We start from the raw sequence: 13,035 nt of genomic DNA, 5'->3' as shown, positions 1-13,035 counted from the left end.
ACGTTTTTGTTTTTGTTTTAATACCCTAATTCCCTATAAACTAAAAAAGCCACGCCCACAGCTTTTCAGAGAGCCTTGGCAGTAGCAAGGGCTCATGGATTAGGTTTTTTTTTTGCTCAAGATGCAGATAAGCCTGCCTCTGTGTAATGTTTACAAACAACATGGCTGCTGTCATTGTATCACAGGAATAAATAATCATATTCTATTAAAGCTGTTTGCAGCTAGATTTGCTGTGTAAATCATCTAAACTTTACATAAGATATATAGACAAGTTACTTGTTATAGTTTTTTTCATCTCAGATCCGCTTTAACAGCAGCTTTCAGGGTGGTGGGAGGAGGCTAAATTGTGAGCCAATCTCTGCTACAATAAGCTGGGTGCTTGCCTGCAGGAGGATACAGCAGTCTCCTCCAATGATGTATCAGTGTGCTGCTACTCCACGTTATCCAATCAGCAGGCTAGGGGAGGGCCTCAAAAGAGAACAGAGAGATGGGACTGTAGAAGGTAGTAAAAATCTGACAAGTTTTGGACAAGTGCTTCTTTTTAAGGAGGGCTTAGTATTTCTTATATTTGTTACAAAAGCACTCCATGGGAAGAATTTATACAAAGATGTTGGCCATCCTCCCTCCTTGTTTGTACTTTACTTTGAAGGTTGAGCGGAGCAATTGGCATTCAGTAAATGTTTTCAAAGATAAAGAAAACCCTGAGAATCCACCAAGAAGAAATTGACTAATCCAAATCCTGTCAGATTTTTCAGATTGTTACTGTAAGTGACAGATACATATCGATGACCAGCAGAGATAATAAACATGTGATGTGACCATAGTTAAAGCTGAATTATTGCAAACACTTCCTGTTTTAAGAAGACAAAACAATTATATTCAGAGCTGCTTTTTAGTAGGAGGGCTTTTGTGTCTCTTTCGGTCCCCTTATACTCTCCTAGTGGTTCTGGGTCACCATGAGCTCTCTGGGTCTTCCCAAGCTTGTGAAACATAGAACAGATTGCCAAATAGTTATTCCTCCTGCACAGGATGTCATACATTGTGGACAACCAGGTTAGAGGAGCTGGAAACCAGAATCTCAAACCACCTTCTATGAGGCTGGTTTTGCATCTATTTTTTGCGTTGCAGTGGGGATGCAATGCTCCTGCCGTATCCCACTGCAACGTAAAAAATGGCAGACATATGACCCTGCAGCAGAGTGCGCCGAAAGGATCATAGGCATAGCGCCTGCTGGGTAAGTAACTCACTGGGATTCCCTTCGTTCTGCGTATGTGTGCCCCAAACCACTGAGCGCTATCATGTGCACTTATTGTGTCGTGCACAGACTTCCACGCTTAACGGTGCAGTGGTCTCCAGGAGGACACGGCAAGCCTCTAGAGCACAGGTGTGGAACTCCATGCCTGGAGGGCCAGATCCATGCCAGTGTTTAGGATGGACTGAGAAAGAGAGGAATGTGTTCTACCTGATGGACCACACCTTTCCTGATTCAGACCCATCAATTAATTTGAGCTGTGTCAAAAATGTGTGAGGACCTCGGCCCTCGTAGGACCGGTTTGACATCCCTGCTCTCTAAAGGATCCAGAGGATACCATCTTCCTAGGTAAGTATCTGTTTTTTACCTTAGGTTTGCCTCAGGCTTACTTTAAGTGTAACAAAAAAAACCCTAGTTCTATAATTAGTTATCCTCAATTTCTGTAACTGCCATCAGTGCTGCTGACTAGCAGAGAATGTCGCTTCTCCTGGCAATGTGTGAGATTGCTGTCATAACTTACTTTGCCCTCATGAGGTCCTGATCCTTTAAGGCAGAGCCTTGTAGGTAGATCACACGCTGAGCCCACAGGGGAATCTGCAGGACTCTCCTCACAGGCAGATCCATTTCAGTCGGACACAGAAGGACAACGTAATGATCCTGCATAGGAAATGTCATTACTATTAATCACATACTACTAACACTGTAAAAATAGCACATCCGGTAATAAGCAGGCATAATTGATGAAAGCAGTACTATAGACAGTGCATGGCAGCCCTAGGCTAGTCATTCTAGATGGCCCACATCCCGAGTACTCATCGTATAACAGGGAATGTTCGTTTCAGAACACTCCGGTATAAGTGCAGTGGTGCCTGCTCACATAAAGAAAAACACTGGGGAAAGAAGTGTTATCGATGTGGTGATGATGTCACAGCAGGATGAATTCCAAATGCATTAAGGCCCGGTTCACATTAGTGTTTTTTTTCCGGATCGGAACCGAAACGTACACTGTACAAGCGGAACGTGAAAGGATCCCCCTCCAGTGTAGGTAGCCAGATGAACCCCCTTCCTCTAGTTTAGATGATAGCCTGAAGACCCCCCCCCCCCTCCCTTCACTCCAGTATAGGTAGCCAGATGACTCCTCCCCCTTCCCTCTAGTATTAGAAGCCAGATGACCTCCCCCCTTCCTGTACAATTTGATGACCCCCCTACCTCCAGTATAGGTAGCCAGGTACCCTTCCCCCTAGTTTAGCCTGCTGCCCACCCACCCTTGATCCTGTGGTGCCCTAGGCCATGGCCTATGAGGCCTTGTCTTAAATCCGGCCCTGCGTTCCGTACGTTCCGGTCCCCTGGCCTAAAGTATCCCCTGGCCTAAAAATTGCTGCAGGCCCTAATTTTCCTGACCGTTCTGCTTAGCGGAACGGATCCTGACAAAAAATGCAGCAGCATTGGGGCAATGTAAAATGGAATGTTTCTTCACATTCACGGGGATGGGGGCATGGGCCGACACGAACCTGAGTGACGGGAGGGTGAGACAGGGTGCAGCAGCCGGGCGGGTGGGTGAGGGAGGGTTTATACATACCTAATCTTCCGTAGCAGCTGGCGGTATCTTAAGTCCCACCCAGGGGCATACATATACATACCTCACTGGGATTGCCTGCTGCGTGTGCGCACTCCTGCGTACATTCTCGTTGCCGCCTATTAGTACACTGATCAGTGGATGGGAACACAATTCCCATTCACCGATCAAAGTGCCTGTGATCAATGAGATGCCGATAGTCGTTGGAAAAGGTGAAAGTAAAGCATACACGCTATACTTCCTGTGTACTTGTTCACAGTACACAGGAGGAGAATAAAGGGAGGGGGACATCTAGCGGGAAAATAGTAAAATTACACCTACATACATCACAATAAATACAAATACATGAAATACCCCATTAATTAACCCCTTACCTCCCTTCCCATAGTTAACAAACTAAATGCTTTTATTAAATAAATATAAGCGTCATTTAAAAAAATACATAAATAGTTACTTTAAAGAGAACCCCAGGGGCAAACCCAGGATTTTAAGGGGGGGGGGGGGGACTCCTGAAAGGTCTCACTCAGCCACGCACAATACAGTATAATATTATGGTAGGACATCAGGCTGGTTACACAAAATGCAATTTCCTGTCTGACCGACCAGGAACAATCAGGAACAGTTTGGATACAGATAATAATGAGGACAGCCAACATTGGTAATCAAGGGGAAAGTGAAGCCTTCACACATCGGTCACACAGGGCTGTGCTTTTACCTGGCTCTGTGCTCTAAGTTCCGCAGAGCTGCTCCATGCTCTGTACACATACTGCTGCTCCGTGTTCTGTACACACACTGCTGCTCCATGCTCTGTACACATGCTGCTGCTACATGCTCTGTACACATGCTGCTGCTACATGCTCTGTACACACACTGCTGCTCCATGCTCTGTACACACACTGCTGCTCCATGCTCTGTACACACACTGCTGCTCCATGTTTTGTACACACGCTGCTGCTCCATGCTCTGTACACACACTGCTGCTCCATGCTCTGTACACACACTACTGCTCCATGCCCTGTACACCTGCTGCTGCTACATCCAAAGTCAACTGAAGCAGGGAAAGAAAGGGGGCGGTGCTGTGAGCTGCAGGATACCTGCAGATATTCTGGTGTCTCAACTAGTGCTTGTCCCCAGATACTGCACCAGCCCTGGTCTGAGGGGGATTCCGGGCAGCTGTAATCCCCCCCTGCATTTGCCTATGAACCCGAGGTGGTTTGTAATAATCCTAATAGCACACAGAGGCTGGGTCTGCATATAATGCCCAGCCTCTGTTGCTATACTGTTTCCCCCCAGGCCCCCCCCCCTGCGCTCTCCTGCTGTCCCCCATAAATGACAGTCCCTTCCCTCCAATCAACGGGGAGGGAAGGGACGCGGGTGGGGATTGGCGTCATAGAGGAGGCAGGGGAGCGGCCAGACTGACACATGCAGAGGTAAACAGCCGGCTGCGACACACTGCGTGTCGCTAGCCGGCTGTGTGATTTATGGGGGCACAGCAGAGCGCAGAGGGGGCCTGGGGGGAAACAATGTAGCAACAGAGGCTGGGCATTATATGCAGACCCAGCCTCTGTGTGCTATTAGGATTATTAGAAACCACCTCGGGTTCTCTTTAAGGACTCAACTTTTTTAATATGTATGTCATGAGGGTATATTACTGTTATTTTTGCAAATAAGGACTTGTAATTAGTGATGGACGCAAAATAATTTGAACGTTGTAATAACTGGGACAAATGGGCAAATAAAATGCGTGAGGTTTACCCACAGTAGCATGTATTGTTTTAAATCTAATGGCTGAAATCTGAGAAATAATGCATTTTTTTCTTATTATTCCTGTTAGAATGCAGTTAGAATAAAATAATTCTTAGCAAAATGTACCACCCAAAGAAAGAACAATTGGTGTTTAAAAAAAAAAAAAACAAGATAGAGATCATTTTGTTGTGATAAGTAGTGATAAAGTTATTGGTGAATGGAAGGGATAATGCATAAAATGTAAAAATTGCTCTGGTCCATAAGGGGACAAACTTTAGTGGTGAACTAGTTGGGACCCTGCAGTGGAACAGATACAGTATATTAATCCATTACTAAATCCTGAAAAAGAGGTGTTTGCTAAAAGCACTGTTGCAGTTTCTTACACTGTCAAACTTTTCCTCTTCGTAATCCAGACAGCTGAAAGTAGTGTTGAAATTTGACCATGTATTTGTAGCTCTATGCAGTTGCTCTTCTCCTCATATCCTTCCTTCCTATAACCCTTGCCTGTCTGCTCTCTGTGTGCAGAGACAAGACAGCTGTGCTGTGTGTTCAGTGCTAAGACGGCATTAGAAGAGCAAAAGGGCTGGCTGAATGAAAAAGTTTAAAAGGTTCTACTTTAACATGTCCTAAATACTCATATTCTAGGATTCTTTTCTCTTTACTTGTAGATGTGGGTGTATACTGTAACACAAGGGTGCCCCTTACCTGAGGATGGGGTTGTATGCTGTGATACAAGAGTGCCCCTTACCTGAGGATGGGGTTGTATGCTGTGATACAAGGGTCCTCCTTAAATTATCTGCAGCTTCTGCAATTAGGGGTGTACACTGTGACACACCTTACCTGCAGTAGGAGGTATATGCTGTGACACAGGGGTCCTCCTTACCTGTGGTTGGGTGTGTACCGTATGCTGTGACACAAGGGTCCTCCTTACCTGCAGTCAGATGTGTATGCTGTGACACAAGGGTCCGCCTTACCTGCAGTCAGATGTGTATGCTGTGACACAAGGGTCCGCCTTACCTGCAGTCAGATGTGTATGCTGTGACACAAGGGTCCGCCTTATGGTGTAACATAAGCCTCCCCCTTACCTGCAGTGGGTGGTTATGGTGTAACATAAGCCTCCCCCTTACCTGCAGTGGGTGGTTATGGTGTAACATAAGCCTCCCCCTTACATGCAGTGTGTGATGTATGCAGTGGGTGGTGTATGCAGTGTGTAACAAGAGGGTCCCCCTTACCTGCAGTGGGTGGTATATGCAGTGGGTGGTGTACGGTATAACATAAGGGTCCTCCTTACCTGCAGTAGGGGTGCATGCAGTGGGTGGTGTATGCAGTGAGGTGGTATATGGTGTAACATGAGGGTCCTCGTTATCTGCAGTAAGAGGTGCATACAGTGGGTGGTGTATGCAGTGGGTGGTGTATGATATAACATAAGGGTCCTCCTTACCTGCAGTCAGGGGTGCATGCAGTGGGTGGTGTATGCAATGGGTGGTTACGGTGTAACATAAGGGTCCTCCTTACCTGCAGTAGGGGCGCATGCAGTGGGTGGTGTATGCAGTGGGTGGTGTATGGTGTTACATAAGGGTCCTCCTTACCTGCAGTCAGGGGTGCATGCAGTTGGGGGTGTTTGCAGCTTGGAGTGTATGCAGCTGGGGGTGTATGCAGTGGGTCGTGTATGCGGTGGGGGTGTACGGTGTAACATGAGGGTCCCCCTTACCTGCAGTGGGTGGTATATGCAGTGGGTGGTGTACGGTGTAACATAAGGGCCCTCGTTTCCTGCAGTCGAGGGGTGTATGCAGTGAGTGGTGTATGCAGTGGGCGGTGTATGCAGTGGGGGTGTATGGTGTAACATAAGGGCCCTCCTTACCTGCAGTTGGGGGTGTATGCAGTGGGTGGTGTATGGTGTAACATAAGGGGCCTCCTTACCTGCAGTCGAGGGTGTGCGTAGAACTCGTTCAGGAAATCCATGAGCAGATCTATTTTTAAGGAGCTGACACACAAGACCACATGCTTCTCCGTCTGTGCTCGGTAGCGGCTGTAATTCCCCCCAGACTTCTGTCTCTCCATCCAGAGGAACACCAGCTGCTCAAACTGAATGACATTAAAAACCTGATTTTAGAACAAAGTCTCAACATACTGATAACGTTTAGCTGTAAAGTGTTTCTGCTTTCTCAAGGTCCCGGGATTGTGTGTCGGTGCTGCCCTGTCCATCTGTTAGGCTGTGTACAGATATTAGACTGCAGTCCTGCCAGGCAAACCACAATCTGACTCATTTGGGTAGCTTTGATAGTCATTATTGCACATATGTGCACCTGACGCTTTGCCCAGTGTTATGTACTGTGCAATGCAGAGCAGGGCCGTTTCTAGCCATTAGGTAAGGCAAGGCAACCCACTGTTGCTGCCAATTTTCATATATATTTATTTAGAATGGCTAAACATAATAATAAATAATATAAATTAAAAGGAAGTACAATTACATATTAAGCAAGTGACTTCTGACAATTGTTACCTAATATATTTCCTAATTGCGAGTAGTCGGATACCTGATGTCAGTGGGAAGGTCGGCAGGACCTTGAATCACCACAGCTGCTGGAAGGTATGAAAGCCAATGTAAATTAAAGTAAAAAAAAAAATAAACAGATACTCACCTAGGGTGAGGGAAGACTCTCGGTACTATAGATCCTTCCCGTTCCTCTCCTGGTCCCGTCGTTCCTGCTCCGTCACCTCGTTCCAATCTGCCACCGGAGGAGGCTTCGGAAGTCTTCGTGAGTCCAAGTGCTCTTAAAGACAGGCGGCTCCGTACTGTGGATGTGTGAGTGTGAGAGAGCGTGTTTGCATTGGCGCAGTTCGGAGCCGCCCGTCTTTGGGAGCACTTGGACTCCCGATGACTTCCAAAGCCTTGTCGCTGCTGCACTGAGTAGTATTTGATCCATCAGCTGAATACCGCTAACGGAGGCGACAGCTCTGGAACGAGGGAACTGTGAGAGGAGCGGGAAGGCTCTATAGGACCCAGAGTCTTCCCTCCCCATACGTTAGTATCAGTTGTTATTTTATTTCAATTTACATTCACTTGAAGGACCTTGCTACTGTCCATCTGTGTTGGGAAGTCTTCTGATGACACAAGCAGTAAGGCCATCAAAATGTATATACATATGTTCTTGGCAATGATAATTTGGTGCCTTTTCTTAGTTCAAAACTATAAATGCTGAGCGTTTGGTGCTGGCAAAACCTTATGATTGCATTGATAATGCTCCTTCTCTTGCCTTAACACTAACTCTCTGACCAAGCCTAGCCCAAATGCTACGCTCTAACACTAACCCGCTAACACTAACCCACAAACCAGGGAAGGAACTACAAATCATGAGGCCTCCCAGCAAAAGTTTGATGGGGCACCATAATATTTACACCCTTTCCCTTACCTACCACTTGTGACCCTCACAGCCTGGGGGGGGGGGGATTGGCATCTTACAGGGGTCATAAAACAAGTGTGGACATCATGATCGTCACACCCATAACAAGTGTAGCCACAAAGACGCCTGATCTGGAGAATGGACCTCTTTATCAGAGTGAGTTTAGTAGTAGTTGCGCCTCCTTACAGCTCTGGGGTCACAGGCGCTGCTCCCTTATAGTTACGCCCTGGACTCCAACTACGGCTAGCCCAGATGTTACTCCCTTACAATTATCCTGCAGTAATGGCTATCCCAGATGTTACCTAACACAAAACCCTCTGCCTAGCCTTAATGTTACCCCCTTAGAGTGATGATTTTACAGCCATGGCTAGCCCTGATGTTACCCCCTTACAATTATTATTTTGCAGCAAACGCTAGCCCTGATGCAGGAGCACTGCTTGGCCTAAGCTAACCAAGCAGCCGCTTGGGGCCTCACCTACAGCAGGTGCCTCCCATGCTGCCAGGGCCACCCTGTCTGTGACTTGTATGGCTGCCTCCCCGTCACTACCACACAGATCTCACTCAGATGGTGGTTATTTGTTTATGTCTTTCTGCTGCCTGTTTTACAATCTATTTTGTGATGACTAGTTGTGGAACGTTCGTTTTTAACAACATTTACAGCATCTAGCTTGTGTAGGAGGTTTCAGTTTTACCTTAAATGACAAGAGAAACCGCTTTGCATCTTTAAAAAAGGGCTAATAGCTGTAACGTGCTTGTCTGGCATTATTGATAAGCGACCCACTTTAACACATTTTCTTAACCCATTTCGGACTGAAGCCCCTGGACCCTTTAAGGACCAGAGGCCTTTTTTTTCAGTTTTTCACTTTCTGATCACTGTGATTGGCTCACAGTGATCAGGCGGTCAGAAGCCAATAAAAATGTTTCCTGACCGATGTACAGAACTGTGCCGGCGTGGACACACTATTGAGTTCCGTACTACGCCGCTTTACATAGTTACATAGTTATTTTGGTTGAAAAAAAGACATACGTCCATCGAGTTCAACCAGAGAACAAAGTACAACACCAGCCTGCTCCCTCACATATCCCTGTTGTGGGGATTGTGTGGCAGCCACAAGGGCAGCCACAAGTGCAGTGTAGTTTTATCTATCAGCAGTCCCAAGACAGTTAAAGCAAACTTGTGGGATCCACAAGAAAAAAAGTCAGATACTTCAGTAGAGGGAATCCTCTGGATCCTCCAGAGTGTTCCCACATCCTCCTACAGACCTCCGATTCCAGCGCTGGACCTTCTGGATCATGAGTGGCTCCGTGTTACTGAGTAGGGGCGAGGTATCGTGCATCTATGCAGTGTGTGGCCACGCTTTTTCATGGTAGAGCAGCCACATGCACCACTCAACAAAGCCCTTGTTGATGAGGTCTTGGGGCTCCACACACTGGATCGGTGGCAACGAGAGAGACAGGGAAACCCTCTGAAATATCCATAGGCCTCCCTCTACTGAGGTAAGTACCCATTGGGGATGTTTTTTCCCTTCAGTTACACTTTAAATAAAATTATAACTTTAACAAAGGCTAGGGGGGAAAAAATTGAAGCATTCTAGACTTGAGCCTGCCACAGAGGACACAGTGACCAGGTGACATCAACCTTTTTTCAAGAGCGTCATCTATAATGCAGAGCTTTTTGACGGCAATAACAGAGTTCCCGTGACAATGACAGGTTAACCGTATAAAACTGCTGATCATGCATTCTCTTGCAGCACCCACATCTGTCAGCTCGTCTCGTGACGACTGTCATCATAACTGAGCAAGACATCTCTGTGAATCTGTGAAGCTCAGTACAAGACTCCCGGGGAGAAGACAGAGGTGGCGGGAGGGAGGGGGGGGGGAAGGCGCTACAGAGAAATAGGAAGACTGAGAGAGAGGCAGGGGTCCAGGATCCAACAGATGTAAGCAGAACAGAAAACATGGTAAATTATATCCCCTCCTTTCCCACCAGCACGGTTATTATGGTCCCTCCTGTGACCGCACATCCTTGTACTGTTACCAACCCCTTGTAGAGAATACATCTACCTTACATGAAAGAGCAGGAATCCAACTGAACTGTAAATATGTCATTATCCAGAAGGCAATACAGCCGTAGCGCTCACAGGAAGCGCAGGCACAGGTGACTGCCACATAAGCAGCAATTAAAGTGGACCCGCACAACGCGTTTATGCCACACAACACCACTTTACAATGTCATCTAACATCCTGCCTCAATTTGAAGCCAGCTATAATTTTCTAAAAATTGCCAGGAAGTTCGGATATCACTTATGTGCTGCCATGGCGACGGCACTCACACTGGTGTACAGAACACCCCTTAATTGCCATCATCCTGCAGTGTCTAATTGGCTTGCAAGGAACAAGAAATAAACGTTTTAGCGCTCAAAACATCCTATGTAGGTGAGTCTATAGTTCTCTGCTTCAACGGAAATAACCAGATGCCTTGCTTCTCTGTTTACAACTCTGGGACATATCTGAAATGATTATAGTAGACAGAGCTAAATGTTATTTTGCCTTCTTAAGACAGAAAGCATTTGCGATAATTCAGCTTTATGGCGGACCTGAACTCAGAACTTCATCTCTGCTCTAAAAGTTAAGCAACAGCATAATTACCTATCAAGAAAATCTGTAACGAAAAAAAAACTCCCCTGGGGGGTACTCATCTTGGGTGGTGGAAGTCTCCAGATCCTAATGAGGCTTCCCCCCGTCCTCCTCGGTCCCACGGCAGCGGAGAAAATCCTTCCGGAGCGGTGTCGATGTAAATATTTACCTCCGTGGCTCCAGCGCAGGCGCAGTATCGGCTCTTCCCACATAGATAGGTGGAAATAGCCGATCTCCGTCGGGCCGCTCTACTGCACAGGCGCAAGTCTCCTGCACAGTAGACCGGACCCGACGGAGATCGGCTATTTCGGCCTATCTCCGTCAGAAGAGCCGCAACAGCGACCCTACTGGAGCCTGGAAAGGTAAATATTGAACAGGCTGTCAGATTTGTTGGGCCGGCTTTGAAGGGCTGCAGCGGGACCCCCGTGGGACAGAGGAGGACGAGGGAAGCCTCATTAGGATCCTGAGGCTTCCCCCTCCCGAGGTGAGTACCCCCCAGGGGACGTTTTTCTTGTTACAGCGTCTCTTTAAAGTGGACCTGAACTCTTGCACAGGACAGAAGGAAAACAGAGAGAAATGCACCCTGCATGTATTTAGAGAGTTTAGCCTGTTTAATTCCCCCTCATTTGTGTCTAATCACGAGTTTTAATTTGATTTCTCACCTGTGTCACATGACTGCCACGGCAGAGATGGCAGATAAGCCCATTTGAAAGCACAGGCTGTGAACAATATAACTGCTTCCATGAAGCAAAAGTAGAAAGAGTGCAGATTTATTTTAGGATTTGTGTAACAAAGAAATCTTTTGTTTTGTTTTTTTGTTTAAAGGTTATTATGCTGTTGTGTATCTTTTAGAGGAAGTTCTGAGTTCAGGTCCACTTTAAAGAAAAAAACATTTCTTTTTTACAGCTGCTATAAAACCTGCAATAAATCTGCAGTGTGTCTACTTCCTGATTTCATGGAAGAAGACATAGGGTTAACATTCTGACACAGCTGAGAGATCAAATGACACTGGTGATTAGTCACAGATGAGGGGGATTAGACTGGCTAAACTCTCTAAATACATACAGGGTGCATTTCTGTGTGTTTTCCTGCTGTCCTGTGTAAGAGTTCAGGTCTACTTTAAGTGAGCAAGCTTGCGTTCCCATGATGCATCACTCTTGAATATGCAAATTATGCCCCTGAAATCAAGGCTGTACATCCAGAACCGCTGGTGTATAGCGAGGCTATAGTTAATCAATTTTACAGAGCAACATCATCCCAACATGGATACAGCCTGTTTCAGACTTATTGGTCCTCATAAATTGAGTAAATATTGCGCTGTTCTCAACGGCACGCGTACAGGCAAAGAAAGTACAATTTGTGGTGACAAAAAGATGTACAGATAATTTGGTGTGGTAAAGCAGCAATAAAGTTATTGCAGAGTGAATGGGAGGAGCGTGATGTTTGAAAATTGCTTTGGTTTTTAAGGGGCAATAACCTGTGGTAGTGAAGTGGATAAGATGGATAAGATACATTTTGTGAATCAACCCCTAAGTTAGTTGCATGCAGGGCTGGGCCGAAGCAGAGGCGAGAGAGGCTCCAGCCTCAAAGCGCAATGTAGGATGGGGCGCACAACTCACCCAGTTATAATACCAGTATTGTATTTGAAGAAGAGAGAAATAAGAAGAGGGGATACATGACAGTGACTGCAAGCCAGATAACTGGAGATTAAGGGGTTGGGGGCCCTGGGGCGCCTCTTAGTCTAATAACAATCAGTGTGTGAAGGCTGGGGTGGGAGGAATGGAGGGGCGCACCTTGGTGTTTCAGCCTTGGGTGCTGGAGGACCTTGCCCCAGCTCTGGTTGCATGTACATTTATATATTATATTTTATTTTATTTTTTGTACTTCTTGGACAGCACACCTATCTTGCTTCAACGGCTGTGCCAGGTCTAGCCTGTATGGCTGATATAGACTTAATGCAAGCAAAAAAGTGAAGATGACCAGCACTTGCCAATTCTTAAAAAGCAGGGTATTTATTCACAAAAAAAGTGAACAAAAAATAGCCATGACATCTGGACTCCCAGAATGTAACTATAGCTCTTGATAGTAGATATAGCTCTTAGCTGCAAACAGTAGCATGAGGACTTCCTCCAGAATAGGTTACGCCTCCATTGCAGCCATTTTTAAGAATTGGCAAGTGCTGGTCATCTTCACTTTTTTGCTTGCATTTATATATTATAGATACTGTATGTTATATATTTATACAAGGGTGTAGTAAAAGACAAGTACCGTACATACTCGCATACAAGCCGACCCGTGTATAAGCCGAGGTACCCACTTTTCCCTCAGAAAAAGTGATTGACTCGCATATAAGTCCCTTCCCCAGTATAGCCTCTTTGCAGTAGCCAGATGTTCCTCTAGTATAAGTAAGCCCCCCCCTT

General features: G+C 46.2%; 1 protein-coding gene across 7 annotated transcripts in view; it reads right to left on the bottom strand.

The window, feature by feature from the left end:
• Positions 1–13,035, bottom strand: part of LOC137562723 (potassium channel subfamily T member 2-like) — a 413,123-nt gene that overhangs the window by 130,609 nt on the left and 269,479 nt on the right. For all 7 annotated transcript variants that reach the window (XM_068274345.1, XM_068274348.1, XM_068274349.1 and 4 more), the window contains 2 exons: positions 6,495–6,659; positions 1,773–1,909 (listed from right to left, as the gene is read on the bottom strand). In XM_068274345.1, coding sequence (XP_068130446.1) covers positions 1,773–1,909; positions 6,495–6,659 — 302 coding nt within the window. The remainder of the gene's footprint in view (positions 1–1,772; positions 1,910–6,494; positions 6,660–13,035) is intronic.

Source organism: Hyperolius riggenbachi, chromosome 3 (assembly GCF_040937935.1).
Source record: "Hyperolius riggenbachi isolate aHypRig1 chromosome 3, aHypRig1.pri, whole genome shotgun sequence".
Classification (NCBI taxonomy): domain Eukaryota; kingdom Metazoa; phylum Chordata; class Amphibia; order Anura; family Hyperoliidae; genus Hyperolius; species Hyperolius riggenbachi.
Note: the sequence above shows the minus strand (reverse complement) of the source record. Positions and strands in the feature narration are given on the sequence as shown.